The sequence below is a fragment of the Hemitrygon akajei genome, chromosome 4 (assembly GCF_048418815.1).
Source record: "Hemitrygon akajei chromosome 4, sHemAka1.3, whole genome shotgun sequence".
In the NCBI taxonomy this organism is placed as follows: domain Eukaryota; kingdom Metazoa; phylum Chordata; class Chondrichthyes; order Myliobatiformes; family Dasyatidae; genus Hemitrygon; species Hemitrygon akajei.
Window position 1 is genome coordinate 180,662,601 of NC_133127.1, and position 27,990 is coordinate 180,690,590.

The window sequence follows — 27,990 nt, forward strand, 5'->3', positions numbered from 1 at the left end:
CCCCCTCTCTCTTATCTGTCACCGGTGTTCTTGCTTGTTTTTCCGTCTCTCTTTCTCATGGTCAGCATAGCAACAGTAATAGTTCGTGTTTCTCAGGAGGGGAATGGTTAACTCTGTACCCCATTGTCCATCAGGTCTGTTCATCACTCATAACAATAGTGTCTAGGGAGGGCAGCACCTCTGGTGAAGGGGCTTATGTCCATTCTGGACCAGCTCACCAACCTTTGAACCCCACTAGACTTTCAGCACTCATCTGTAGCTCCAAGTGGCTGTTGCATGCAGCAGCAGCCACACCCTAGTACACCACTTCAACAGGCGGGCTAAGCCAGGTGAGGGGAGCCAGCAACTTCACACCCCAGTGAGATACAGACATTCCTGTGCTAGCATACGAAGTCAGCTCTGGTAGACTGGGTGGATGAGATCTACAGCGAGATCCCAAGGTCAGGAGGGTGGTACTGCAACACTCTGTGGCAGGCAAAGCCATTACAAGGCTCAGAAGACGTCAAATGATCTTGTCTGGTGTCTCACGGCTAGGTATGTCACCTGCGTAACCCCCTGCCCCTCACAATCTTTTGCCACCTGTTTCACACCCTTCCCACTGTGCTCCACCCTCGCCATTCCCAACATATTTCGCTCCCGCCAGATTTACAAACTCACTCTGCTCCACATTGACAAATACTGTGCCAAAGTCTTAGGCACTCCAGCTATATATATGTATATGTGCCAAAGACTTTTACACAGTACTGTATGTTAGAAAATGGATAAGCAGTCAGAATTTCCGTTATTCAATATAATCATTTGTGAAAAGTGTGCCTCCAGTAGGAGCAATGATTTGCATTGTAATATTTCTCCTTTCTGCAACGTCAAGCAACCGGATCGAGTGAACTATCAAAGTTTTATACAAAAGAAACAACCAGCAACAGGACATACTGCCAAGCAATGCACAGGAATAATTTAAGCTCAGTGACAGTACTATGTATTTAGTTACACGTGCAGGCTTCTGAACACGACAGTATTAATTTTTTGTACTTAGAGATGCAGCTCAGTAAAAAGTCCTTCCGGCCCATGTGCCTCCAACTTCACTGATGTAACTAATTAACCCCGTACATCTTTGGAATGTGGGAGAAAAGTGAAGTACCCAGTGGAAAGCCACACAGTCACCAGGAAGAATGCACCAACTCCTTATAGACATGGTGGAATTGAACCCAGGTCATTGGTGCTGCAATAGCATTATACTCACTGTTGCACCACAGTGCCACCAGCGTTCCAATAACTCAATAAACAATTCTGCAATACTAACTATCCTTTAGTTCAAGTTTACTGCCATTAGATTGTACGTACATAGAACCAAACAACATTCCTCCAGACCATGGTGCACCCATAATACATTTAACACACACACATCACAAAAGACCAAATATTACCACTAATAAGTTAATACAATATATAATTCAAAATGCATGTGAAGCACACAGCACAGGTAAACAGCTCACTGTCCTGGTGACAAGATCGCGGAGGTGGCAGGGTATTCATTAATCACAAAGCCTGGGGGAAGAACTGTTACCCAGTCTGGTAGTCCTAGTCCTGATGCTCCTGTACCTCCGCCCTGACAATAGTTGGTCAAAGGGATTTGTGGGATGGGTGGTAGGGATCCTCAGCAATGCTTCTGGCTCTTCGTTTACAACACTCCTGGTAAATGTCACAAATAGGCGGATCCTCTCAGTGGTTTGTACTATCCTCTGTAGGATCTTGCAGCCCAATGCCTTGCAGCTTCCCTACCACACAATGTTGCAGCCAGACAGGATACTCTCAGTGCTGCTCTGTAGAAAGTTGTTAGAATGGGGGTGAGAAGGCTTGAATGCCTCATTCCCCTCAAAGTGTAGATGCTGTTGTGCCTTCTTGAAAACCACCATTTATTTCTCATCTTGTCCCAAAATACCACTAAATCCATCCTTGTATTATTTTTACTGGTTCTTTCAATCTCTTTCGCCTTGCACCCAATCATACACCATTTCCTCGTTCTATTTCTGGAGACCAAAGAATAATGCAGTGACTGAAAACAGGATGGAGAATTAATGTTAATCAACTGGGAACTGAGAGCCATGTATAAAGGCTGAATAACTTGTTCTATTTAAACCTCCTAAGCCATGTCCAACAGAGAAGTGCAGGCAGGAATGAGGCTACATCAAAAAAGCTGCTAAATACCAATTCCAACACTACAGATGCTGAAAGTGAAAAGAACAAAATTGCAGAAGGACACAGCAGGACAGGTAGCATCCACAGAGAGAAACACAGACTAATGACCATTCATCAGTTCAGTGTTTCTGTTTCTCTCTCAACTGTCCAACGTGCTGAGCGCTTCTGCAATTTTCTGTTCCCGTATTGAGGGTTCTGCGGTGAAAGTATGCCGCAGCAAAACAACAATCATAAACTGGAACCTTCATGACATAAATAATGCTTGCCGTATTTCAAGAAAAAATATATTTTCTAATTCAAATCAAAAAGGTTATTTATAACTTGATTCAAGCTATAAAATCAAATTGGCCAAGTAAGAAATTTGATTGCATTGTTTCCAAGTTGTTATCAAAATACTCATATAAAATATCACTTGCTGAAATCTGGCACAAATAATTATGCAAATAAATTATACAGACTTCCAAAAGTATAACTCAGTTATGCAAACAAAATGCCAATGCTGAAGTATAACTCATCAATAAAAATAACACTAAATAATAACTGTTCTGATTGAGAATGGACTGATTTTAAAATATTACACAGGTTCTTGAGTTTCAAGTTTAATAGACAAAATAAAATTACAAGGCCATCGTACTCACATTAAGAGCATGGATAAAGGCATTTTAAGTAATATCTGCACAGAATGAATAGTCATCAAATATAATGAAATAGGCCAAAACTCCATTATTAAAATAACTAATTTTAAAGGAATTGGAAAAAGCAATGAATTAAACTTTTTTTCCCTCTACAACACGTTTATAACCCAGTACAAAATGCAGAAAAGATTTGTTCCCAAGTAAAATGCAAAGGTCAAATTTCAACAGTGTTTCTAATGGAAACAGTGCTCCAGTGACACTCATCTGGCACCAATTTACAGACTCACTTGGAAATCCCAATAGGCAGGCAAAACTGGGCTATACAAAACAACATATAGGCACTAGTCAAATTGCTTTAGACTATAAGACCACAAGACATAAAAGCAGAATTAGGCCATTTGGCCCATCAACTCTGCTCTGCCATATCTTCATGGCTGATCAATATTCCTCTCAGCTCCAATCTCCTGCCTTATCTCTGTATCCCTTCATGACCTGCCTTAAATATATACAAAGACTTGGTCTCCACAGCTATCTGTGGCAAGGAATTCCACAGATTCACCACTCTCTGGCTAAAGAAATTCTTCATCTCCATTCTAAAAGGAGACACCTTTAATCTGAGGCTGTGTCCTCTGGTCTTACTCTCCCACTACAGGAAACATCCTCTCTACATCCACTCTATCAAGGCATTTCACCATTCCATAGGTTTCAATCAGGTCACCCCCTGAATTCTAGTGAATACAGGCCCAGAATCATCAGATACTCTTCATATGACAAGCCATTTGATCCTGCAAACACTTTTGTGAACCTCCTTTGAACCCCCTCCAGTTTCAATACATCATTGCTAAGATAAGGGGACAAACTAAAAATACTCTAAGTGAGGCCTCACCAGTGCTTTATAAAGTCTCAACATTACATCCTTGCTTTTATATTCTATTTCTTTTGAAATTAATGCAAACATCACATTTGCCTTCCTCACCACAGACAACCTGCAAATTATCTTTTAAGGAATCCTACACAAGCACTTCCAATTCCCTTTGCACCCCAGATTTTTTGTACTTTCTCTCCATTTAGAAAATAGTCAACCTTTACATTTCTTCTACCAAAGTGGATGATGACACATCTCCCAACACTGTACTGCATCTGCCACTTTTTTGCCCATCTTTCTAATCCAAGTCCTTCTGTAGCCTCCCTATTTCCTCAAAACTACCTGCTCCCTCATCTATCTTCATATCGTCAGCAAACTTTGCAATAAAGTCATCAATTCCATCTACCAAATCTTTGACATATAACGAAAAAAGAAATGGTCCCGACAGAGACCCCTGTTGAACACCAATATTCACCAGCAGCCAGCCAGAAAAGGTCTCCTTTATTGTCAATCTTTGCCTCCTGCCAATCACCACTGCATTATCCATTCTAGAATCTTCCCTATAATACTATGGGCTCATAGCTTGTTAAGCACCTTATCAAAGGCCTTCTGAAAATTCAAGTACACAACATCAACTAATTTTCCTTTATATCTCCTACTTGTTATTTCTTCAAAAAATTCCAACAGATTTGTCAGGCAAGATTTTCCCTTTGGGAAACCATGCTGACTATGGCCTATTTTACGATGTGCCTCCAAGTACACCAAGGCCGCTTCCTTAATAATCCACTCCAACATCTTCCCAACCACTCTAGTCAGACTAACTGGTCTATATTTCCTTTCTTCTGCCTCTCACCCTTCTTGAAGAGTGAAGTAACATATGCAATCTTCTGGTCTTCAGGAATGATACCAGAATCTAGTGAACCTTGAAAGATCATTACTAATGCCTCCACAATCAACACCCTTTTTCAGAACCCTGAGCTGTACACCATCTGGTCCAGGTGACTTATCTACCTTCAGATCTTTTAAGTTTCCCAAGTCCCTTCTCTGCAGCAATGGAAACCACAAACTTCATGACCCCTGGAACTTACACCAAATTGCTCACGTCTTCCACAGAGAACACTGATGCAAAATACTTATACAGTTCGTCTGCTATTTTCTTAGCCCTCATTACTACCTCTTCAGCATTGTTTTCTAGCGGTCCAATATCCACTCTTGCCTCTCTTTTATAGTTTATGTATCTGAAGAAACTTTTGGTATCTTCTTTAATATTACTAGCTTGCTTACTTTAACATTCCACCTTTACCTTCTCAGTGACATTTTTAGTTGTCTTCAATTTTTTTTGAAAGCTTCCCAATTTTCTAACTTTCACTAATTTTTCGCTCTATTATATTTCCTCTCTTTGGCTTTTATGTTGACTTTAACTTCTCTTGCTAGCCACGTTTGTGTCATCTTGTCTTTAGAATACTTCTTCCTCTTTGAGATAAATACATCCTGTGCCTTCTGAATTGCTTCCAGAAATTTCAGCCATTGCTGCTCTGCCATCATCCCTGCCAGTGTTCTTTTCCAATCAATTCTGGCATGCCTCTCTAATTTCCTTTACTCTATTGTAATACAGATACATCTGACATTAGCTTCTCCTTCTCAAATTACAGGGTGAATTCAATCACCTGCCTCCATGGGTTCTTTTACCTCAAGCGCTCTAATCAATTCAGGTTGATTGCACAACACCCAATCCAGAATAGTTGATCTCCTAGTGGGTTCAACCATGAGCTGCTCTACAAAGCCATCTCATGGGGATTCTAGAAATTCCCACTCTTGGAATTCCACACCAACCTGATTTTCCCAATCTACACCATAAAATAGGTCATAGTCAGCATGGTTTCCTCAAGGGAAAATCTTGCCCAGCAAATCTGTTGGAATTTGTTGAAGAAATAACAAGCAGAATAGACCAAGGACAACCGGTTGATGTTTTGTACTTGGATTTCCATAAGTCCTTTAGCAAAATGCCACACATGAGGTTGTGTGCATGATAGCTTACAAACGTGAAATGTTTTTGATGTATAAACCTATTGGAAGTGTTTCTTCTGTGTCCTACTTTGAATATTGTTACTGCCATGGAAGGGAGCTATAAAGAGTTAAAGCAAATACAACATATATTAACTCGGTATTAAAATAGTGTAAAATTGAGAAGCAAAGCATGCTGTTTAGTTATCTTGGCAGTGTCTCTGTGCAGCTTACATATTCTCTCTGTGACCATGTGGGTTCCTTCCCACCTCCACTTGTACCCCAGTTCCTCTCACTTCCCAATTCAGGGATGGTAGGTTAATTGGTCACTGTACACAACCCCAAGTGGATAGGAGAATGGTAAAACCTAGGAGGAGACAAGCTTACAGGGAAAATTAGTGCTTGAGAAGGATTGCTCTGAGAAGCAGCAGACTTGATTGGCTATGTAATAAGAAAATATGGGAAGCAGGTAGTTAGACACTTTATTATTAGATACTGACATTGCCTGTCACTGTTGCTTGCCACTTAGTAACCTATGCTCAAATATAGTCTACAACTTATTGCACACAAACATAATGTGCTTCATTTGTTGAAGAGCACCAAATAGAATTGAACATTGTATAATCATCAGCAGGACATCTCTACTTTTGACTTTATGACAGAAGGAAGGTCATTGATGGCTGAACCTAGGTCACTGTCCTGAGGATCTTCTACAACAATATGCTGTGGCTGGAATGACTGACGTCCAATATCACAAACACCTTCCCTTGAGGGAAATACAATTCACTGGAGTGCTTTCACTTTGATACCCATTAACTGTAACTTTATCAGGGCAATTAGACACTGCACATGATGATAAGAGCAGCCACTCTCTTTGCGCTTCTTGAACTCAACGCTTCAGCCCATGTTTGGACAGTGACTGTGATGAGATCTGGAACAGAGTGGTCCTGGTGAAACCCAAAATGTGCATCACAAACAACATAAAATGCTGCTACACAACTTCACAAAAAACATTTAAAGTAAATGTTGCATTACCTGCAAAAAGGCTCTTGGAACCACCAGCCACTTGCACGACATTTAAAGCTGACAATGTCTCTGAAAATGAGGGCACCTTTATCTAAAATTTAAAGTAGAAGAGGTTTTTAAACATCTAGTGAAGATGGATTTGATTGACAAACAAATTGAAAACAGCTGGAGACACAAAAGATGCTGTAATCAGGTGCAAAATATAAACTTCTGGAAGAAGTCAGCCAGCAGCTCAAGCAACAACTGTGGCGGTTAAAAAGAACTATTAATGTTTCAGGTTGAAATCGAACATTGGAACCTAATGAAGGGTCTCAACCCAAAACAATTCCTTTCACTGTCCCCCCCCCCCCCCCACAGGTGATGCTTGAGCCATTGAGTTCCTCCAGCAATTTGGCATTTTGAACTGAAAATACCTTGCTTTAAAACGCTCTTCACTAATTGTTCAATCTAAGAGTCATCTTCTTATTTAATTACATTTCAAAGGATCAAACATCCTCTGTGTTATTGGTTTACTATTGTCACATTTATGGAGATGCAGTGAAAAGCTACTGTGTGCAGGCCATCCAGATAGATTACATTACTTCTGTATTGAACAATTACGCATTGATATAGAAGCCTCAATCTGCAGCACAAGGATAAGACGGAATGGCAGTTCTAATTATTTAATTACAAAAGGCAGGCCCTTATGTACAGAACATTTAACTCCCCATGCCTGTCTGTAATTCAATAAAGCCACTTCCTTGCACGAACACCCTATCCTCTGATTGCTTTAATATTTAAAATTTATAAGAACATAAGACAATAAAACAGAGGAGTAGAATTAGCCATTCAGCCCATTGACTCTGCTTCACCATTCCACTGGTTATCCCTCTCAACCCCATTCTCCTGCCTTCTCCCCATAACTTTTGACACCCTGATTTATCAAGAACCTATCACCCTCTGCCTTAAACATACCCAATGACTTGGCCTACACACCAGTCTGCGGCAATCAATTCCAGTTTCACCGTCCTTTGGCTAAAGAAATTTTTCCTCATCTCTGTTCAAAATGGATATCCCTCAATTGAGGCTCTTCCCTCTGGCCCTAGACTCCCCCACAAAAGGAAATATCCTTCCAACATACACTCTATTTAGGCCTCATCAATTTCATTGTTGAATACAATCAACAACCAAGGTTCCACAGTCCCATGGGGTAGAGAATTCCAAAGACTCACTACTCTCTGATCAGGAACGTTTCTTCTCATCTCTCCTCGAACCAGACACACCAGCCAGAGAAAATACTATTCCTGCACCTGCCCTGTTAACCTCCACAAACATTTTGAACATTTCAATTAAAATACCTTTGAACGTTCTAAACTCAGAAGTACAGGCAAAACGTGCTCACTTTTCGCACTACACACCTTCTATCCAGAAATCAGACTGGTGAATATTTACTGAAGTCCCTCAATCACCAACATATCCTTTCCTTAGATAAGAAAACAAGACCAGTAGACAATATTGCAGATTCCTTCTAAACAGGGTTCCATGTATTTTGTAGGACACTTTTTTAACCAAATTCTCTTAGAACATAGAATAGTACAGCACATTACAGGCCCTTCAGCCCACAATGTTGTGCTGGCCCTCAAACCCTGCCTCACATATAACCCCCTACCTTAAATTCCTCCATATACTTGTCTAGTAGTCTCTTAAACTTCACTAGTGTGTCTGCCTCCACCACTGACTCAGGCAGTGCATTCCACGCACCAACCACTCTCTGAGTGAAAAACCTTCCTCTAATATCCCCCTTGAACTTCTCTCCCCTTAACTTAAAGCCATGTCCTCTTGTACTGAGCAGTGGTGCCCTGGGGAAGAGGTGCTGGCTGTCCACTCTGTCTATTCCTCTTAATATCTTGTACACCTCTGTCATGTCTCCTCTCATCCTCCTTCTCTCCAAAGAGTAAAGCCCTAACTCCCTTAATCTCTGATCATAATCCATACTCTCTAAACCAGGCAGCATCCTGGTAAATCTCCTCTGTACCTTTTCCAATGCTTCCACATCCTTCCTATAGTGAGGCGACCAGAACTGGACACAGTACTCCAAGTGTGGCCTAACTAGAGTTTTACAGAGCTGCATCATTACATCACGTCTCTTAAACTCTATCCCTCAACTTATGAAAGCTAACACCCCATAAGCTTTCTTAACTACCCTATCTACATGTGAGGCAACTTTCAGGGATCTGTGGACATGTACCCCCAGATTCCTCTGCTTCTCCGCACTACCAAGTATCCTGCCATTTACTTTGTACTCTGCCTTGGAGTTTGTCCTTCCAAAGTGTACCACCTCACTCTTCTCTGGGTTGAACTCCATCTGCCACTGCTCAGCCCACTTCTGCATCCTATCAATGTCTCTCTGCAATCTTCGACAATCCTTTACACTACCTACAACACCACCAACCTTTGTGTCGTCTGCAAACTTGCCAACCCACCCTTCTACCCCCACATCCAGATCGTTAATAAAAATCACAAAAAGTAGAGGTCCCAGAACAGATCCTTGTGGGACACCACAAGTCACAACCCTCCAATCTGAATGTACTCCCTCCACCATGACCCTCTGCCTTCTGCAGGCAAGCCAATTCTGAATTCACCTGGCCAAACTTCCCTGGATGCCATGCCTTCTGACTTTCTGAATAAGCCTACCATGTGGAACCTTGTCAAATGCCTTACTAAAATCCATGTAGATCACATCCACTGCACTACCCTCATCTTTATGCCTGGTCACCTCCTCAAAGAACTCTATCAGGCTTGTTAGGCACGATCTGCCCTTCACAAAGCCATGCTGACTATCCCTGATCAGACCATGATTCTCTAAATGCCCATAGATCCTATCTCTAAGAATCTTTTCCAACAGCTTTCCCACCACAGACGTAAGGCTCACTGGTCTATAATTACCTGGACTATCCCTACTACCTTTTTTGAACAAGGGGACAATATTCGCCTCCCTCCAATCCTCCGGTACCATTCCTGTGGACAACAAGGACATAAAGATCCTAGCCAGAGGCTCAGCAATCTCTTCCCTCGCCTCGTGGAGCAGACTGGGGAATATTCCGTCAGGCCCCAGGGACTTATCCGTCCTAATGTATTTTAACAACTCCAACACCTCCTCTCCCTTAATATCAACATGCTCCAGAACATCAACCTCACTCATATTGTCCTCATCGTCATCAAGTTCCCTCTCATTGGTGAATACCAAAGAGAAGTATTCATTGAGGACCTCACTCACTTCCACAGCCTCCAGGCACATCTTCCCACTTTTATCTCTAATCGGTCCTACCTTTACTCCTGTCATCCTTTTGTTCTTCACATAATTGAAGAATGCCTTGGGGTTTTCCTTTACCCTACTCGCCAAGGCCTTCTCATGACCCCTTCTTGCTCTTCTCAGCCCCTTCTTAAGCTCCTTTCTTGCTACCCTATATTCCTCAATAGGCCCATCTGATCCTTGCTTCCTAAACCTCATGTATGCTGCCTTCTTCCACCTGACTAGATTTTCCACTTCACTTGTCACCCATGGTTCCTTCACCCTACCATTCTTTATCTTCCTCACTGGGGCAAATTTATCCCTAACATCCTGCAAGATATCCCTAAACATCGACCACATGTCCATAGTCCATTTCCCTGCAAAAACATCATCCCAATTCACACCCGCAAGTTCTAGCCTCATAGCCTCATAATTTGCCCTTCCCCAATTAAAAATTTTCCTGTCCTCTCTGATTCTATCCTTTTCCATGATAATGCTAAAGGCCAGGAAGTGGTGATCACCGTCCCCCAGATGCTCACCCACTGACAGATCTGTGACCTGACCCGGTTCGTTACCTAATACTAGATCTAGTATGGCATTCTTCCTAGTCGGCCTGTCAACATACTGTGACAGGAATCCATCCTGGACACACTTAACAAACTCTGCCCCATCTAAACCCTTGGAACTAATCAAGTGCCAATCAATATTAGGAAAGTTAAAGTCACCCATAATAACAACCCTGTTATTTTTGCACCTTTCCGAAATCTGCCTCCCAATCTGCTCCTCGGTATCTCTGCTGCTACCAGGGGGCCTATAGAATACCCCCAGTAGAGTAATTGCTCCCTTCCTGTTCCTGACTTCCAACCATACTGACTCAAAAGACGATCCTGCTACATTACCCACCCTTTCTGCAGCTGTAATAGTATCCCTGACCAGTAATGCCACCCCTCCTCCCCTTTCCCCCCCTCTCTATCCCTTTTAAAGCACTGAAATCCAGGAATATTGAGAATCCATTCCTGCCCTTGTGCCAGCCAAGTCTCCGTAATGGCCACTACATCATAATTCCATGTATGTATCCAAGCTCTCAGTTCATCACCTTTGTTCCTGATGCTTCTTGCATTGAAGTACACACACTTTAGCCCTTCTACCTTACTACCTTTATATCCTTTATTCTGCTGCTCTTTCCTCAAAGCCTTTCTATATGTTAGATCTGGCTTTACTCCATGCACTTCTTTCACTGCTCTATCGCTCCGGGTCCCACCCCCTTTGCAAATTAGTTTAAACCCTCCCGAACCATGCTAGCAAACCTACCAGCAAGGATATTGCTCCCCCTCGAGTTCAGGTGCAACCCATCCAATCTGTACAGGTCCCACCTTCCCCAGAAGAGATCCCAATGGTCCAAAAATCTAAAACCCTGCCCCCTGCACCAAATCCTCAGCCACACATTCAACTGCCATCTCCTCCAATTCTTACCATCACTGTCACGTAGTACTGACAGCAATCCTGAGAACGCCACCCTTGAGGTCCTGTTCTTCGGCCTTCTGCCTAGTTCCCAAAACTCACACTTCAGGACCTCATCTCTCTTCCTGCCTATCTTGCAATAAATCTCTTCCTGCTTGCTTGCCAAACCTGCATGTTTCAATGACTCGACTGCAAAGTCAACCAGATGCCCCTGAATTTCAATCTCCCTCAAACTCTCATCATTTAAATAATAGCCTGCATATTTATCTTTTCATAATATATTCTACATGTGATTTAGCCCAGGTAATATTGTAAATAATTTTTTTTAAAGTAATCACAGAAATAACACTAACCTTTGAGCCTTTCAGTCCTCCAAGCTGGTCTTTATCATTTAGCCCCCACACAAATACTTTTGTTCTAATTGTTGCTGTTGACTCTAAGCCAGATGCTTTCTTCCTTACAAGGCTAGGAGAGATGAAAGATACAATTTTTGAAGTTATATCATACAGGTACAATACTTTAACTCTTCCTCCATTTTTGAAATAACAAAATAAATCATGACACATTATTAGCTACTAAACGTAATTAACATTGCTCCAAATAAATATAAAGCATAACCTGAAGTTTCCCTTTGAGTCAATTCAGAAAGTTATGGCCAAAAATCAAAGTAGAGATTGAAATAACAAGAGGTTCTGCAGATGTTGTTAATCTTCAGCAACTCAAACCAGAACTCACCAAGTCAGGTAGCATCGATGGCAGGGAACAAGCAGTCAGTATTTTGGACTGAGACCTTTATCTGTTCCACCAATCCCCTCCCAGTTTCTTACTTCATTCCTCCTTCCACACCCACCCACCTAATCCCCTCACTCGTTTTCCCAAACACTCACCAGTTTGTACTCCCCATTCCTGTCCCCTTCCTTTCCAATCCTGACAAAGGATTTTAGCCTGAACTATCAACTCTTTATTCTCAGCCATTGATGCTTCCTGATTTGCTGAGTTTCTTCAGCATTTTGTGCATGTTGCACAGAGATTTAAGACCATAGATCTACGTTTACAATTCAATATTCTTAGGGAAATGCTACACCACTGAAACTGCCATTATATCACAGGCATGAAAGTAGGCCAAAAGTCACCAAATACATATTGCTGTGAACAAAGTAGTATACCAAGTTTTCTTCTACATAAAAATAGTGTTTAAGCATCAGAAAAGTACCCTGATTGACACCCTCTGAGGCAGTGGATATTATATAAGGGCAGCACTGTGTTGTTCACAATTATTCTAAATAATTTTTTAGAACAATAACATTTTTTTAAAGTTCAATTTACTAAAAAGTTTCCACACAAAATGATCCTATATCGTAATTACAGGCTCCTGCCACTTGAGGTGCTACAGTGTCATTACTTCTGAGCTAGCAACATTACTAAGTAAGAGTTTCCATAACGAATGTGAACAGAGATACAATTTGTAGACATAAACCCTCACTGCCTGGTATGGAGACTCAGGATTCCAAGGCTCTGCCAGCTCCATCACGGGCACAACACTCCTCACCAACAAGGACATCCTCAACAGGTGGTGCCTCGGGAAGGCAGTATGCATCATTAAGGACCCTCACCATGCCCTCTTCTCATTACTACCATTCAGGAGACGGTACAGAAGCCTGAAGACCCCACACATTTATTCAGAAACAGCTTCTTCCCCTCTACCAAGCAGACCTCTGAACAAGTTATTTTTGTAATTTACAGCAATTTTATGTCTTTATTGCTTTGCTGTAGCAGTACAGTGCAAATTTCACATCATACAAGTGAGTGATAATAGATCTGAAGTCTGATTCTGATACCTTGCTCACTAATCCTCTTTTCCCATTCTGGAATCCATTGCCACTATCAGCAGAACCCCCACCTATCTATCATGTTTGTAAAATTCAGATTTGGAATGTCAGAAGTGTAAAATGGCATCCCACCGCTCCAAAGGCTGGAATTATGCAGCAATAATTGCTCTTTCATTATTGGTTGTTGTTTGTTTTTCTACTGCATCAAATAGATTAGAAACTCAAGTTACAAATACAATATTACTGAAAAATCTCTCGTGGGTTTTCATACTGAAAATCTAGTAAGGCGAAGTGTGATGTCTAAAAAGTGACAAAGATATTCCTGTGCTCACTGGAAGTGCAATGCTACACATAGCTTCTAATATATTGCTAATCAGTTTTGTGATCTTCAGACAGAGCTCAACACAAAATATTGAATGATGAAGAAAAAGGAATGGAGGGCAAGAGGCAATCAGCCAATGATTTTAAACATTAGTCACCATTGTCACACATCACAATGTTTGTATTCCCAGAAAGTATCTATAAAATCACATTTGCAATGGAAAATGCCTCTATAAAGAGTATTACCCATCATTCCATCATTTGTACAGTAAGGCAAGAGCACCTCCAATGGCCGGAGGTTATCATTGCTGGACAAAATGTTTCTCTTCAGACATTTCATTATACATGTGGATGCAAAAGTTTATCCAGTAACTTTGATCATGTTACAACATCTGGGGGCTCATCCGGGATCCCATTGTATGTCCAGCAATCTCAAAGTGGGTGAGTATTTTTAAAATTAGCACTCACACTTGGACCTGTTTGGTCAGTGCTGACAGGATCGCGAGGTATCTTAAAAAGAAACTGAATTGAATGGAAGTGCATTCTTATACAGAATTCTAACCTCAGTGAGCTTTTCAAATTTAAGTAACACTAGATTATAAAGATCCAATCAATAATAAGGGAGCCCCTGATTCAAAAGCACAAGACATTGGAGCATTGGATCTAATCTACAACTGAAACATTACAAATATTAATTTTGCCACATATAGGATGTACAGAGGGCAGGAGTACCCATGTGGGAAGGATGGTTACCCTGGCTCTTTCTGACATCAGTTGACAATTATATTGCAGTTTTGGACGCTCTTTGAGATTGGAGATCAAAACAGAAAAAAAAATGCCTTTAAAAACATATGGAAAAAAACAACATATGATTTACATCAAAACTGTATTAATCAGCCCATAACTTGCTCTCATTATTAGTGCACACAGTACCTTACAGTATTGCTTTTATCATCATCATCCTCCTCATTATCTGAAGCAAGAAAAGGGAAATTTGCTGCAAGATCCTCTTCTTCTGCTCGAATACGCCCCATGATACTCAAGCCATGGATTTTGCAATCAATGCCAGAACTTCTGCACTGCTTGATAGCTATTTCAATGTATCTGTGCTGCTGAGAACAGTGAAACTTGATTATAAATGTGGACCACATTTTCAGACCTGTTGCTAATAAAGCACTTTCTGGACTGAAAAAACTTGCCTTGGAAGCAAGCATGAGAAAAATTATGCCCAATTCAAGCATTCAATATGTTGCATTTTGCATGCAAATAAACTATCTCAAGATATTTCTTAAAAATATCTAGAAAGCTGCCCATTAGACCATAACACATTGGAACAAAATTAGGCCATTCGGTCCATCACGTCTACTCCGCCATTCCATTACGGCTGATTTATTAGCCCTCTCAACACCATTCTTCTGCCTTCTCCACGTAACCTCTAAAGCCCTGACTAAGCAAGAACCTTTTAACATTTACTTTAAATATACTAAAGGACTTGCCATCCACAGCAATGAATTCCACAGAATCACCACACGCTGACTAAAGAAATTGCTCCTCATCGTTCTGTACGGAGGTCCCTCTATTGTGATGCTATGCACTCTGGTCCTAGACTCACCTACTATAGGAAACATCCTCTCCGTATGCACTCCATCTAGGCCTTTCAATATTCAATAGGTTTCAATGAGATCCCCCTCACTGCTCTAAACTCCAGCCAAAGTCAGGCCCAGAACCATCAAAAGCTCCTTATACATTAACCTTTTCACTCCTGAAATTATTCTTGTGAACCTTCTCTGACTCCTCTCCAATGCCAGCATTTTTTTTTGTTAGATGAGGGGCTCAAAATACTCCACAGAGTTCACAATACTCCAAGTGCGGTCCTTTTACCCTTGCCATTTCTTAACTCAACCCATAGATCCTATGTCATCCCTTTCTAATGTTTTAATATTATTTCTTATACACAGGGCCACACCACCCCCTCTGCTTACTAACCTATCTTTCCAATACACTGTATATCTTTGGACATTTAACTCCCAATGGCAGCCATCCTTTGGCAAGTTTGACATCCCTAAAACTTAGCTAATCTGCAGCTGAATTTCAAGATCATCTATTTTATTTCTTATGCTGCGTGCATTCAAATACAACACTTTCAGTCCAGTATTTGTTGCTTTCTGTTTTAACTGCGCCCCCGCCTCTATTGCCCTGTAACTAATCCCACTGGTTGTGATTATGCCTCATCTCCTGTCTGTCCTTTCTATCATCTCTGTTGCACGCTATCTTGATTTATTTCTGTTTTCCCCTTCCTCAGCCCTATCACTCCAGTTCCTATCCCCCTGCCTAAACCTTTCCTAACAGCTCTATTAAATTTGCCTGCTAGGATATTGGACCCCTTTGCATTCAGGTGTAACCCGTCCTTTTTGGACCTCCCCCATAAGATGCCCCAATGATCCAAGAACCCGAAGCCCTGCCCCCTACACCAGCCTCTCAGCCACACATTAATATGCCTGATCATGATATTCTTGCGCTCGTTAGCATGTGGCACAGGCAGCCATCCTAAGATTACTACCCTGGAGGTCCTGCTTTTCAGCTTCCTACCCAACTCCCTAAATTCTCTCTTCAGGATCTCCTCCCTTTTTCTACCTATGTCATTGGTACCAACTTGTACCAAGACTTCTGGCTGTTCACCCTCTCCCTTCAGAATACTCTGCAGCTGATCCGAGACATCCCATACCCTGGCACCTGGGAGCCAACACACCATGCGGGTATCTCTATCAGTCTGTGAGAACCTCCTATCTGTTCCTCTCAGCCGACAAGGATATTGGTCTCCCTCAGGTTAGGTGTAATCCACCTTTTTGCAAAGGTCATACCTTCCCCAGAAGATATCCCAATGATCCAGAAACCTGAAACCTTCCCCCTTGAACCAGTTCCTCAGCAACTTTTTCATCTGTACTATCATACCCGGCTCCTGAATGGACAGACTCGTGTCTGCTTCTCCCAGGTCATGCCATACAAAACAACAACAAACTATCATCCTGTTCCTACCCTGACTAGCATGTGGCACTGGGATTAATCCTGCTCTTCAGACTCTTCCCACACTCACCGCAAAGACCTCTTCCGCCTTTCTACTTATGTCATTGGTCTCAACATGCATAATGACCACTGGCTGCTCACCTTCCCTCTTGAGAATATTCTGCAGTCACTCAGTCATCTTTGTCTGACTGAGTCTTGATAAAGCGTCTTGACCCGTAACATGGACTATTTATTCATGCCGTAGAGCCTCAGAGGATCTATTCCAGGATGCCATGGGAAGCAGTGGAGAAGACTTTTCCCTTGTTTGTTAGGAAGTGGTCCCTAATGAAGGATCTTGGCCCAAAATATATGCACAATTTCCTTCCAAAGATGCTGCCTGACCTGTTGAGTTCCTCCAGCATTTTGTGTGTGTTTCTCTGGATTTCTAGCATCTAAAGAATCTCTTTTCTTTCAGATACTACTGGGTCTCTGTTCCTTTATTCAAAAATGGTATTACTGGTGAGCTTTGCATCAACAATAAGGAACTCATCAGAAAAGATTTCTAAGGGACAAGATTTTACTTGGAAGAGCAGGGAGCGAATGGGGGAAGCAAGCATGGCTTTGTACAGGGGAAATGTTGAATCATATATCTGACTGAATTTGAGGAGACAACTGAGGAAATTTTATGGAGGCAGGACAATCAAAATGGTACATATGGACTTTAACAAGGCTTTTGGCAAGGATCCATACAAGTTTAAACCACACTGTATCTGAAACTGTCTTGATTGTCTGAGGATACAAAAGGACATAGAAAGGGTGAGAAGTTGAGGTGAGTGGTGGAAGATGAAATGTAATCCATGTGCAGAAGAAGACCACTGGGATATTATCTGGATTAGAAGGCTTTAGTTACAAGGAGAAATAGGATAGGCTGGGTTTGTACTCTAAGAAGTCCAAGAGGCCGAGGGATAACCTAATAAATATCGATAAAAGCATTAGGATAATAGGTAGGATAGATAGCCAGAGTCTTCTCCTCAAATGGGAGAACCTAAAACTAAAGGGCTTAAGTTTAAGGTGAGAGGGGCGAAATTTAAGTGATCTTGACAGCCCAGCTTTTCCACATAGCAAGTCGTTATATGAAATGAGCTGCCAGAGTTGTAGAATCATCAAGTCATGGAACTCTATAGCATAGAAACAGGCCTTTTGGCCCATCTGGTCTGTGCTGAAGTACTGATCTATCTAGTTCCATCCACCTGCACCCAGACCATAGCCCTCCATACTCCTGCCATCTATGTACCTATCCAAATTTCTCTTAAATGTTGAAATCAAACCCACTTCCAATGGCGGCTCATTCCACACCCACCACCCTCTGAATGAAAAAGTCCCCCTCATGTTCCCCTTAATCAGTTCACTTTTCACCCTTAACCCATGACCTCCAGTCCTAGTCTTGCACAAGAAGAAGAAAGAAGGAAGTCCATAACTCCGAGTGGAGTCATGGGGACACCATCATGATGGCGTTTTTTTAGCAGGCTTTCTTGTTTTTATGAGGCCGAGCTGCTAGCTCGACGTTCAACCCAGCAGGGATGGAAGCGTATAAAGGAGCCGGCTGGATTCGAACTCTTGAGCCTTCGCTCCAAAGTCCAGTGCTGATGCCACTACGTCACCAGCTGGTCAGTGGAAAAAGCCTGTAAGCATTTACCCTTACCTTACCTCTCAATTTTGTATAACTCTATCAAATCTTCCCTTAATCTTTATGTCCCAGGGAATAAAGTCCTAATCCATTCAACCTTTCCCTATAACCCAGATCCTCAAATCTTGGCAACATACTCCAAATTAGGCCTCTCTAACATCTTATACAACTTCAACATAACATCTCCAAGCCCTCCAACTCAATACTTTGATTCATGAAGGCAAATATGCCAAAAACTCTCTTTACGACCATATCTACAGTGGTTGGAAAGACAAGGGAGCTCATTATTAAGGATGAAGTTTTGAGAACTTGGAGGCACATGAAAAAATAGGCCTAAGAAAGCATATTTCCTCTCAAAGAGAAATCTAGCCTGAGAAATCTGTTGGAATTCTTTGAGGAAATAACAGGCAGGATGGCCAAAGGAAAGTCAATGGATGCTGTTTACTTGGATTTTCAGAAGGCCTTTAATTTTTTATCATACACGAGGCTGCTGAACAAGGTAAGAGCACATAGTATTATAGGAAAGATGCTGGCATGGATAGATTAGCTGACTAGCAAATAGTGGGAACAATGGAGGCCTTTTCTGGTTGGCTGCTGGTGTTCTGCAAGGGATTGGATGATTCAATGATTTGGATGATAGAATTGATGGCTTTGTGGCCAAGTTTGCAGACAATATGAAGATAAGTGGAGGGGCTGATATTGTTGAGGAAGCAGGGAGTCTGCAGAAGGACTAAGACATATTGAGAGAATGGGCAAATAAGCGGCAGATGGAATATTGTATGGTAGGGAAGTGTATGGTTAGGCAGAAAAAATAAAGGTGCAGACTATTTTCTAAATGGGGAGAAAATTCAAAATTCAGATGTGCAAGAGGACTTGCGAGCCCTTGTGCAAGGTTCCTCAAAGGTTAACTTGCAGACTGAGTTGGTGGTAAGGAATGCAAATCCAAGGTTAGCATTCACTTTGAGAGATCTAATATGCAAGGAGCAAGGATGTAATACTGAGGCTTCATAAGAAATTGGTTAGATGAGACTTGGAGAATTGTGAACAGTATCAGGCCCATTATCTAGGAAAAGATGCATTGGCTCTGAGGTTGACAAGAATTATTCTAAGAAGGAAAGGGTTAATACGAGGAGCATTTGATGCTTCTGGACATGTATTCACTGGAGTTTAGAACAATGGTGGTGGTGGTGATTGGGGGGGGGGGGGTTGTTGGTGGAAGCTCACTGAAACCTATCAAATGTTGACAGCATGTGGAAAGGATGTTTCCTATAGTGGGAGAGTCCAGGACCAGAGAACACAGCCTCAGAATACAATGGCTTCAATTTAGAAGAGATATGAGGAGGAATTTCTTTTCCAGAGTATGGTGAATCCGTGGAATTCATTGCCACAGATGGTTGCGGAGGCCAAGTCATCATGCATAATTAAAGCAGAAGTTCAAAGACTCTTGTATAATCACGGCATCAAAGGTTACAGGTGTTGGCGCGTGAAGGTCACTGGTTCGAGCCTCAGCTGAGGCAGCGTGTTTGTGTCCTTGAGCAAGGCACTTAACAACACATTGCTCTGCGATGACACCGGTGCCAAGCTGCATGGGTCCTAGTGCCCTTCCCTTGGACAACATCTGGTGGCGTGGAGAGGGGAAGGCTTGCAGCTTGGGCAACTGCTGGTCTCCCATACAACCCTGCCCAGGCCTGCGCCCTGGAAAAACCTTCCAAGGCGCAAATCCATGGTCTCATGAGACTATCGGATGCCTATATAAAGGTTACAGGCAGAAGGACGAAGAATGGGGTTGAGAAGGATAATAAGTCAGCCATGATGGAATGGTAGATCAGATTCAATAAGCCAAATGGCATACCTCTGCTCCTATGTCTTATGGTCTTACTTGTGATGCCACTTTCAAGGAACGATGGATCTGTATTCCCACATCCCGATGTTCTACCACACTCTTCAATGCCCTACCGCTCAATGTGCAGGTCTTACCCTGATTTGTCTACCCAAAGTGTAACATCTCACACTTAAATTCCACCTGTCAACTTTCATCTCTTTTTCCAGCTGGTCCAGATCCCGCTCCAAGTTTGATATCCCTCCTGACTGTGTACTGCACCCCAATCTTGGTGTCATCCGCAAATTTGCTGATCTAGTTTATGTTATCATCCAGATCATTGATATAAATAAGTAACAACAATAGATCTAGCACAGATCCTTGTGGCACACCACTAGGTCACAGGCCTCTAGTCAGAGAGGCAACATCTACTACTACCACTCTCCAACTCCTTCTACAAAGCCAATGTCTAATTCAATTTACTACCTCATCCAGAATGACAAGTGACTGTACCTTCTTAACCAACCTCCCATGGGGGACCTTGTCAAAGGCCTTGCTAAATTCCATGTAGACAACATCCACTGTTTTTTCTTCAACATTCCTAGTAACTTCCTCAAAAAACTAAGATTGGTAGACATGACCTACCATGGACAAAACCATGTTGACTATTCCTGAACAGTCCCTGTCCATCCAGAATACTGAATATCTGGTCCCTTAGAATAACTTATCCACTACTGAGGTCAGGTTCACCAGCCTATAATTTCCTGACTTATTCTTAGAGCCTTTTTAAACATTAGCTATCCTCCAATCCTCCAGCACCTTACCAAATCCTGCCAGCTATAGCTTTCTGTATTCACTCCTTTTAAATAAGTTATCTTTTTCATTCTTTCTTCTAAAGGCTTACCATAAAATTAAGCCTTTTACTTTCTCTAAAACAAACATTAAGTTACACTAGCAACCCAATTTTCCCGAGCACTATTTCCGCGAACTATGTCCATTATTAACTATTTATATTAAGTTTCTGTTAACTTCTTTGTCCTCATCACGTACTGCTAATTTTCATCACATTTATATCCTGTGTGTGTATGCCTTTGACAAAAATAAATTTGAACTACTGAACCCTAGAAATAGTAGACATCTGCCTGATTCTACTAACTAATCACATGTTTCATCTTAGGACTTAGTGCAAAGCAAAAGAAACAAAATCTATTGTGCATGTAGATAATGAACACATTGAAAACGTGTACCTCCACACATTCGTTCAGAAGCATTACCACAGTGTCAGTAGGGGTGATATTGATGGTCTTCAGCTCAATAAGATTGTCTAATGAGTTCCCACCTAAAACAAAAGAGTCAAAATTTGACTTGAATTATCTTCCATAGACAAAAATGAGCGTGAGCAAATGCACTGGTGTACTTAACTTACCAGAGACCACAACTAATGAAGGCATATAACTACTATCAGCAGGATCCACAACCATCTTAAGTCTATGAACGAGGACATCTGGAAAAATCTCCAGTCGAATCCAGTGCTAGTAAAATAACAATGCACAGTTAAGAGAACAGATTTGTCACCAGACAAAGATGTTGATTATGTTACTTTTCAGAGCAAACTCCCACAAAATCTAATCAGAAATGTAACAAAATAGAATGCACAAAGAAATCCAGATTATCTATTTAATCAAAACAGCCACAAGCATCAGTTCCATGTAGATCACCCCAATCTCAATAGATACATTCACCAAGCTTCACCATTTATCAGTCTTAAGATTTGCCATTTAACCAGCCTGAGAAATAGTATTTTCTCCTTCGAGTTAGTAGTGTGGGGATGCAAGAGAAACTTAATTTCATATTCAATCAGCAGCTTATTATCCATAACCCATGTGCTGCTTTCATACAACTGCCAAGGATGGCAAGAATTAATATCATCAACTTAAAAACCCCAAAATGCTCATCTTCCTTGACAAACAGTAACAGATATCTGTAAGGTTGGATCGCAAAATAACTTGGAATAGGCATACACATTAGTAATATCAGAACAACCAAATTGATAAAAAAAATACACAGAAAATGATGCAGAAGTCTTGAACTGTTCAGAATAGAAAGTTCACCAACGCCTCATATCTTACATTTAGGCCTCATTTGAACCAAGCAACTCAAAGTATGAATCTGATACCTTCAAAAGAAAACCCAATTCATAAAACCCATTTGATTTGTCTCATCTTCTGTCCGTGAACAAGTCTCTTGAAATTTAACGAACCTCAGATTTAAAGTGTATAGTATTTGAGAGACATCTGCATCAAATGCCGAGTCTGAAAGCAACTTGATACTTTCACTGTTGAGGTGGAATAAACATCGGTCCAAAATGCAACATTCCTGTGAAGCTACCAGCAGTGAAACCTTCAAAATGGCCCAGTTAAGCCCTAGATTGCCCATGCATTAGCTATATACCCTTGCTTTACATGGAAAATGCAAATAAAGACTATTGATTCATCACTGGTCTATTTAACTGTGTTAGGTTAAATACACTTAAAACCTACCAAACCTGAAGCTCCCTGCAAGGAGAAATATAAAGCATTTGATTGAGGAAACATATGGAAACATAACTTAGACTCAGTTTATTTGAAAGAAAAAAGCTCAACTAATGCAACGGCAGATGTAAAAGTTCTGGAGAAACAGAAAGAACAGTGGTTGATCCTTAAAACATGTGACAGACAAACATACAAACTAATCAACTCAGTCACTTCTCACTTACTTTCCCTTGTGAGCCTGATGACTGCCAGCATTGCCCAGAGCCATCAATTAGGCGGGAAGCTTGACTGACAGACGATGAGACTCCAAAGTTTTTCACAACTCTTGACCAATCATCTAACAGCATTCCTCTCTGGCAGCTATATCGCTTTTTCTGCTGCTTTCCTGAACGCCCACAGAATACAGGTGTTTGTCCTTTAAATAGATATAGAAGTTATTTCTAAAATGCAATTTTAAAATCCATTTTTTTTTAAAAAAGCATTCGAAATTTTTTGCTCCAGATTCAAGCATCTGCAATTTCTTGTGCCTCCATTTCATAATCCTGCTCAGTGGATAGAAAGACAAAAATCAAAGAAACAAATGCATGTTCTTATGGTCATTGTACTTAAAATCTTCAAGACCCCAAATGGAACATAATGTACAGAATTGAAAATATATGGAAGAAACTTAATTAAAATCTTAATCATTTTAACGCCTCATTGTCCGTCCAGGTCGCCTCCAACCTGATTGCATGAACATTGATTTCTCCTTCCACTCCTTTTTCCCCCTCCCCCTTCTACGCCCCACTCTGGTCTCCTGCCCCTTCTCCTCACCTGTCTATCACCTCCCCTGATGCCCCTCCTCCTTCCAATGATCCACTCTCCTGGCCTATCAGATCCTGTCTTCTTAAGCCTTCTACCTTCCCCATCCACCAGGTTTCACCTATCACCTTCCAGCTAGCTCTCCTTCCCCCTTCCCCATCCCTTTATTCTGGCATCTTCCCCTTTCCTTTCCAGTCCTGAAGGGTCATGGGCTGAACCGTCAACTGTATATTAATTTCCATAAATGCTGTCTGACCCGCTGAGTTTCTCAACCGTTTTGTGCATGTTACCCTAGATTTTCAGCATCTACAGAATATTTTGTGCCTATAATTTTACTCAAGTAGTTACTTAAATTACAGAGAGAATGGGAAATATTTTACAAAAGGATTATCTGGCACTCTTGAAACAGACTTCTTCACAAAAACTTTGGGCTAAAATATACAAATGACAACTGGTAACAGCCATGTCATTTTTCCTTTATAGAATTAATGGGTCAGCATGGCCTGTTGGACTATGATTGGAATGTTTTGTAGTATTTTATTTTTAATTGCATCGTACCCGGCTCATTAATTCTCCCGAAGGTATGTCTTGAATTGTGTTTCCTTGTCTTGAAACAGTTTTCACAGTAATCAAAATCATCACAGTTTCTGCACTTGAACCTGGGCCCATTCATTGGAAACATCTGGCAGCCGTCACATCTGTTGAAAGGGAAAGAGATAAAGCCTACTTAAACCAAAAAAACATGATAACTAGGCTGAAAAACAGAAAGAAATATAAGCAAAAAGAGACCAGTTGACAATAATAGCAAGAACTTATACAAAGGCATTATAGGACGATCAAGATAATTTTTAAAGGAGATTATGCTAAATCTTGTAAGGGAAGATGTAAATTAAAGAGTGTGATCAATGATACAATAAAACACTTGATTAACAGGTAGATGATGAGTTATCAGAAGCCAGAATTGAAATCTTTTTGATTCAAAATAATGATCTCAAATACTGGAAGCAAAATAATCTAAATTTGTCTGAGTGTCAAGCATGGTTGCAGACTTGGGTGAAAGAGGAGCAGCAATAGTAGAAGTGGTGATAGAAGAAAACTTTAAAACAGTTTTTCCCTTCCAAGATGATTCTAAAATAACAAAAATGCAAGATGTTGTGTAAAGCAACAGCAGTAATAGAAACAAGGTAGAACATTGGGTGCAGGGTGCAGGCAAGGATAAGGGAAGAGACCAGTGAGAAGTGCAGAGGTACTACTAAACGAAACTCATTTACTTCCACGAGAAAGTCTCTCTTGATTTCAAACTAAATCCATCCCATTTCCTCTCAGATCTCATAATTGCAATACAGATACTATGAAACTTTGTAAAGATTAAGTGAAAAGATTCAATAAAATTCAAGATTCCTACTTTGTGTGATGCATTTTACATACTACATTTTGTGTAAAGGAACCAGAATGCATACTAAACCATTTATAGAGGTGAGAGAAGTTAAGTTCCTTATGTCAGTATCTTTACAATAGAAAATGAAAATTAATTCATTATTTCAGAGGGAAAATATGCAAAAAATAGGGAGGAAAACAGCCAATTTCATCATTTTATTAAATTTCTTACGTGACTCTTGGATGAATGCTGGGTACTAATTCCATTTCAGATAACAAACCAGTCCAGTGAGACTGCTGAGGAAAATCAACGATAACATCCTTCCCATTAGCACTAAATGCTGAAAGAATTAAAATTCAAATGCAAAATGAAGATACTTTAGGATTATAAATAACCACCATAACAGATTCAGGCTAAGATATACTAGTCCTTAAATGAAGAAAATGATCAGTTTTCAATTCATTTTAATCTTGCTCTGCGCATTAAGAATTACTCAGTTATTTATTACTCATTTTGTTACTCATTAAAGTAAAACAAGTATTTCTCATCTGCTTAAAAAATGTACACCAGAAATGTATTAATTTAAATTGATTAACATTGGGATAACATTGTCTCTAAAAACAAAAATTATTTCAATCCTGTTACAACAAAATTTTGCTCTGCATTTAGTTTACACCATTATGGAAAATTGCAAGTTTTCTACCAAATCACAAACATAATGTACAAATAATAGACTTCTTTACCTAAAATAATGTGTTAAAAATTTCTCATATAAAACTCTGATTTACGTATTCACGATAGTGTTTAAACAATAGTTTATTATAAATCAAAATGGAGCATAATAATTTGCACAGACGACCTTGTATTTTGTATGAATGCATTCTTAGAAAACTATCCATATAAGAAAATCATATTTCTTTTGAACCCCTCATTATTGGTGGTGATGATATGGAATATTAATCTCTCAATGATAGTGCTGCTGCTGCTGCTAGTTCACAGTGGGGGACCACTTAAGTGATTGCCTTCTCAGTTTCCAAATCAATCTCTTAAGTGACCAACAGCTACCATTGGTGACACAAGTGAACGTAGATGCTCTCTACCTTCCAACCTTCAGTTTGAATGGTCACATACACATTTAAACATATATTAAACATAGGCATGATAGTTTTATAATACAACTCAAACCAAATAACAATTGTTATTTGGCTTAAAACTTGTGTTAGAACCATGTTTCATTTTATTAATACAGTTAAGCTATTGGGTATTTTATTTTTTGTGGATCTCAAAATGCAAAGCTGTATAAAAATGTTCTTTTAATTACATTATACAATTGGGTATTTCATTTTTTTCGCTGTTTATTTTTCAGTTGATTAAGTTAGGCTTGCTGAATTAGCCGATTGGATGTCTTGTTAATATTTTTTTCAAGAGAGTGCAAGAAAAGAACAGGGGAGCCATTTTTTCTAGGGAGAGCATGGGATCGAAGAATGGAAACAGATAACAAACATAGCAAAAGAACATGGTGAAACATTCACAGAACCCATTTGGAAGGACAAATCAGAAAATCCTCATTTAGACAATAGTCTCATAGAGAATGTGCAGATAACTTTTAGTTAACTAATTACCACATGACATCAGCGAAAGCTCAACACCTTTATCCTTGACATGTTGTGGGTATTTATTTATGTTTCGCTTGGACCAAGTCTTCAAGCAAAACGATGCATCAATGAGCTCCAACAATTATAGACTAATATTTTTATATATGTGACGGGCACTTTTCGTTATTTGTATTATATAGCATTATTGCGTTTGTTATAGTTTAAAATATTTTGTCAATATAATTTTGATCTAAGTTTATACTGGTGTGAGTTAAATTATTGCTTCCTGGCGAATGGTAAATTCGCACAGGTGTGTTGGTTCATACAAGTAACTGCCTTCATTTTCCCTTAAAAGGCCCATTCAAACATTTATGGTTGTGTATAGCTGAATCATATTTACCTTAGACATGTTTATTTATTGGAAATTACCTTTTCATTGTTATTTCTGTGCATTGTCGAGTTATGTTGCTATTAGCTTGTATTCACAGTAATAGCTAATTCAGTACAAGCCTACGGTGACAGGGTTACATGTGTATATAAACTTGATTCTTTTTCAGACTTCTTGAGGATAAATAACATGGAAAACCCTTGAGAAGAGTTGGGGGGGAAGAACTGCTGAACAGAAAAATTGAGCTGCTAAGCTAAAGACAAGGCCATATTAACTGCTCAAGAATCAAGAAAAGTAATATGAAAAATACTTAAATAGATAAAATTTGTTCCTTTTCCATTTGGTATAATTTTTACAACCACCTCTCCCTCCCCCGCAACATAAATTCTCCAAGAGGAAATTTCATTCTATATCTGAGATTCTTGGGTACTAACATGAATTCTGAAAGAGCAAATTTCTGTAACCTAACAGCTGTAATGTGGAAGGTGGCCTGCTTTTTGATCTTATGTATCAACATTTTGAAGCGTGTATCCGTTGCTGCAAAATTGTATTGTACTTTGTAACAGCATTTCAAATCTTATTCAAAACAACACAGTCAACGCGATTACATTTACCGAAACAGAAAGAAAAATGAGGATCATTTCTTTACCTTTAACAACACCAACACTTCTATGGGTAACTGAACCCCACTTGTACTTTGGAGTTGTAACTGAAGCCTTAACCCGCACTTTATCTGCAATTTTTATATGGGAAGTAGAATTCTGTGGGGGGAAGCCTGAGACAAAAGAAAATAAACATGGTAATGCTGGTGGGTACTGCTTCAAATCTGGTAAACTGGACTTCAAAACAAAAGCAGCAACTACTGCATAATATATGTGTGGTTCCGATTAGTATTATATTTACTTACCCAGTAATTCAACATGGATATATCTGACCCAGTACATGCCACCTTTTTGTTGCCAGTCACACTGCACATTCAGGTCATGCAAGCCATCTCGATCCAATTTTATTACTTTGCCCATATCTCCCTCGCAAACCTCTTCATAAGCTCTGCAGCATCGAACCATCATTCCCACCTGCAGCATCCAATAAAACAGAGCAAATTTAGACCAGTATCTCTTGCAACATTTTCCAATTAACCATGCTCAAACAATAGTTTCACAACATTTCAGTTAGAACA

The 27,990-nt window shown here is 40.3% G+C and overlaps 1 protein-coding gene across 8 annotated transcripts in view; it reads right to left on the reverse strand.

The window, feature by feature from the left end:
* herc2 (HECT and RLD domain containing E3 ubiquitin protein ligase 2) overlaps window positions 1-27,990 on the reverse strand; it is a 244,342-nt gene that overhangs the window by 69,101 nt on the left and 147,251 nt on the right. For 7 of the 8 annotated variants that reach the window (XM_073044124.1, XM_073044123.1, XM_073044120.1 and 4 more), the window contains 10 exons: window positions 27,718-27,886; window positions 27,460-27,585; window positions 25,059-25,167; window positions 24,008-24,147; window positions 22,873-23,063; window positions 21,544-21,649; window positions 21,365-21,456; window positions 14,542-14,720; window positions 11,812-11,923; window positions 6,736-6,817 (listed from right to left, as the gene is read on the reverse strand). In XM_073044124.1, the coding sequence (XP_072900225.1) occupies window positions 6,736-6,817; window positions 11,812-11,923; window positions 14,542-14,720; window positions 21,365-21,456; window positions 21,544-21,649; window positions 22,873-23,063; window positions 24,008-24,147; window positions 25,059-25,167; window positions 27,460-27,585; window positions 27,718-27,886 (1,306 nt within the window). The remainder of the gene's footprint in view (window positions 1-6,735; window positions 6,818-11,811; window positions 11,924-14,541; window positions 14,721-21,364; window positions 21,457-21,543; window positions 21,650-22,872; window positions 23,064-24,007; window positions 24,148-25,058; window positions 25,168-27,459; window positions 27,586-27,717; window positions 27,887-27,990) is intronic. The other variant, XM_073044118.1, reaches the window with a different exon arrangement.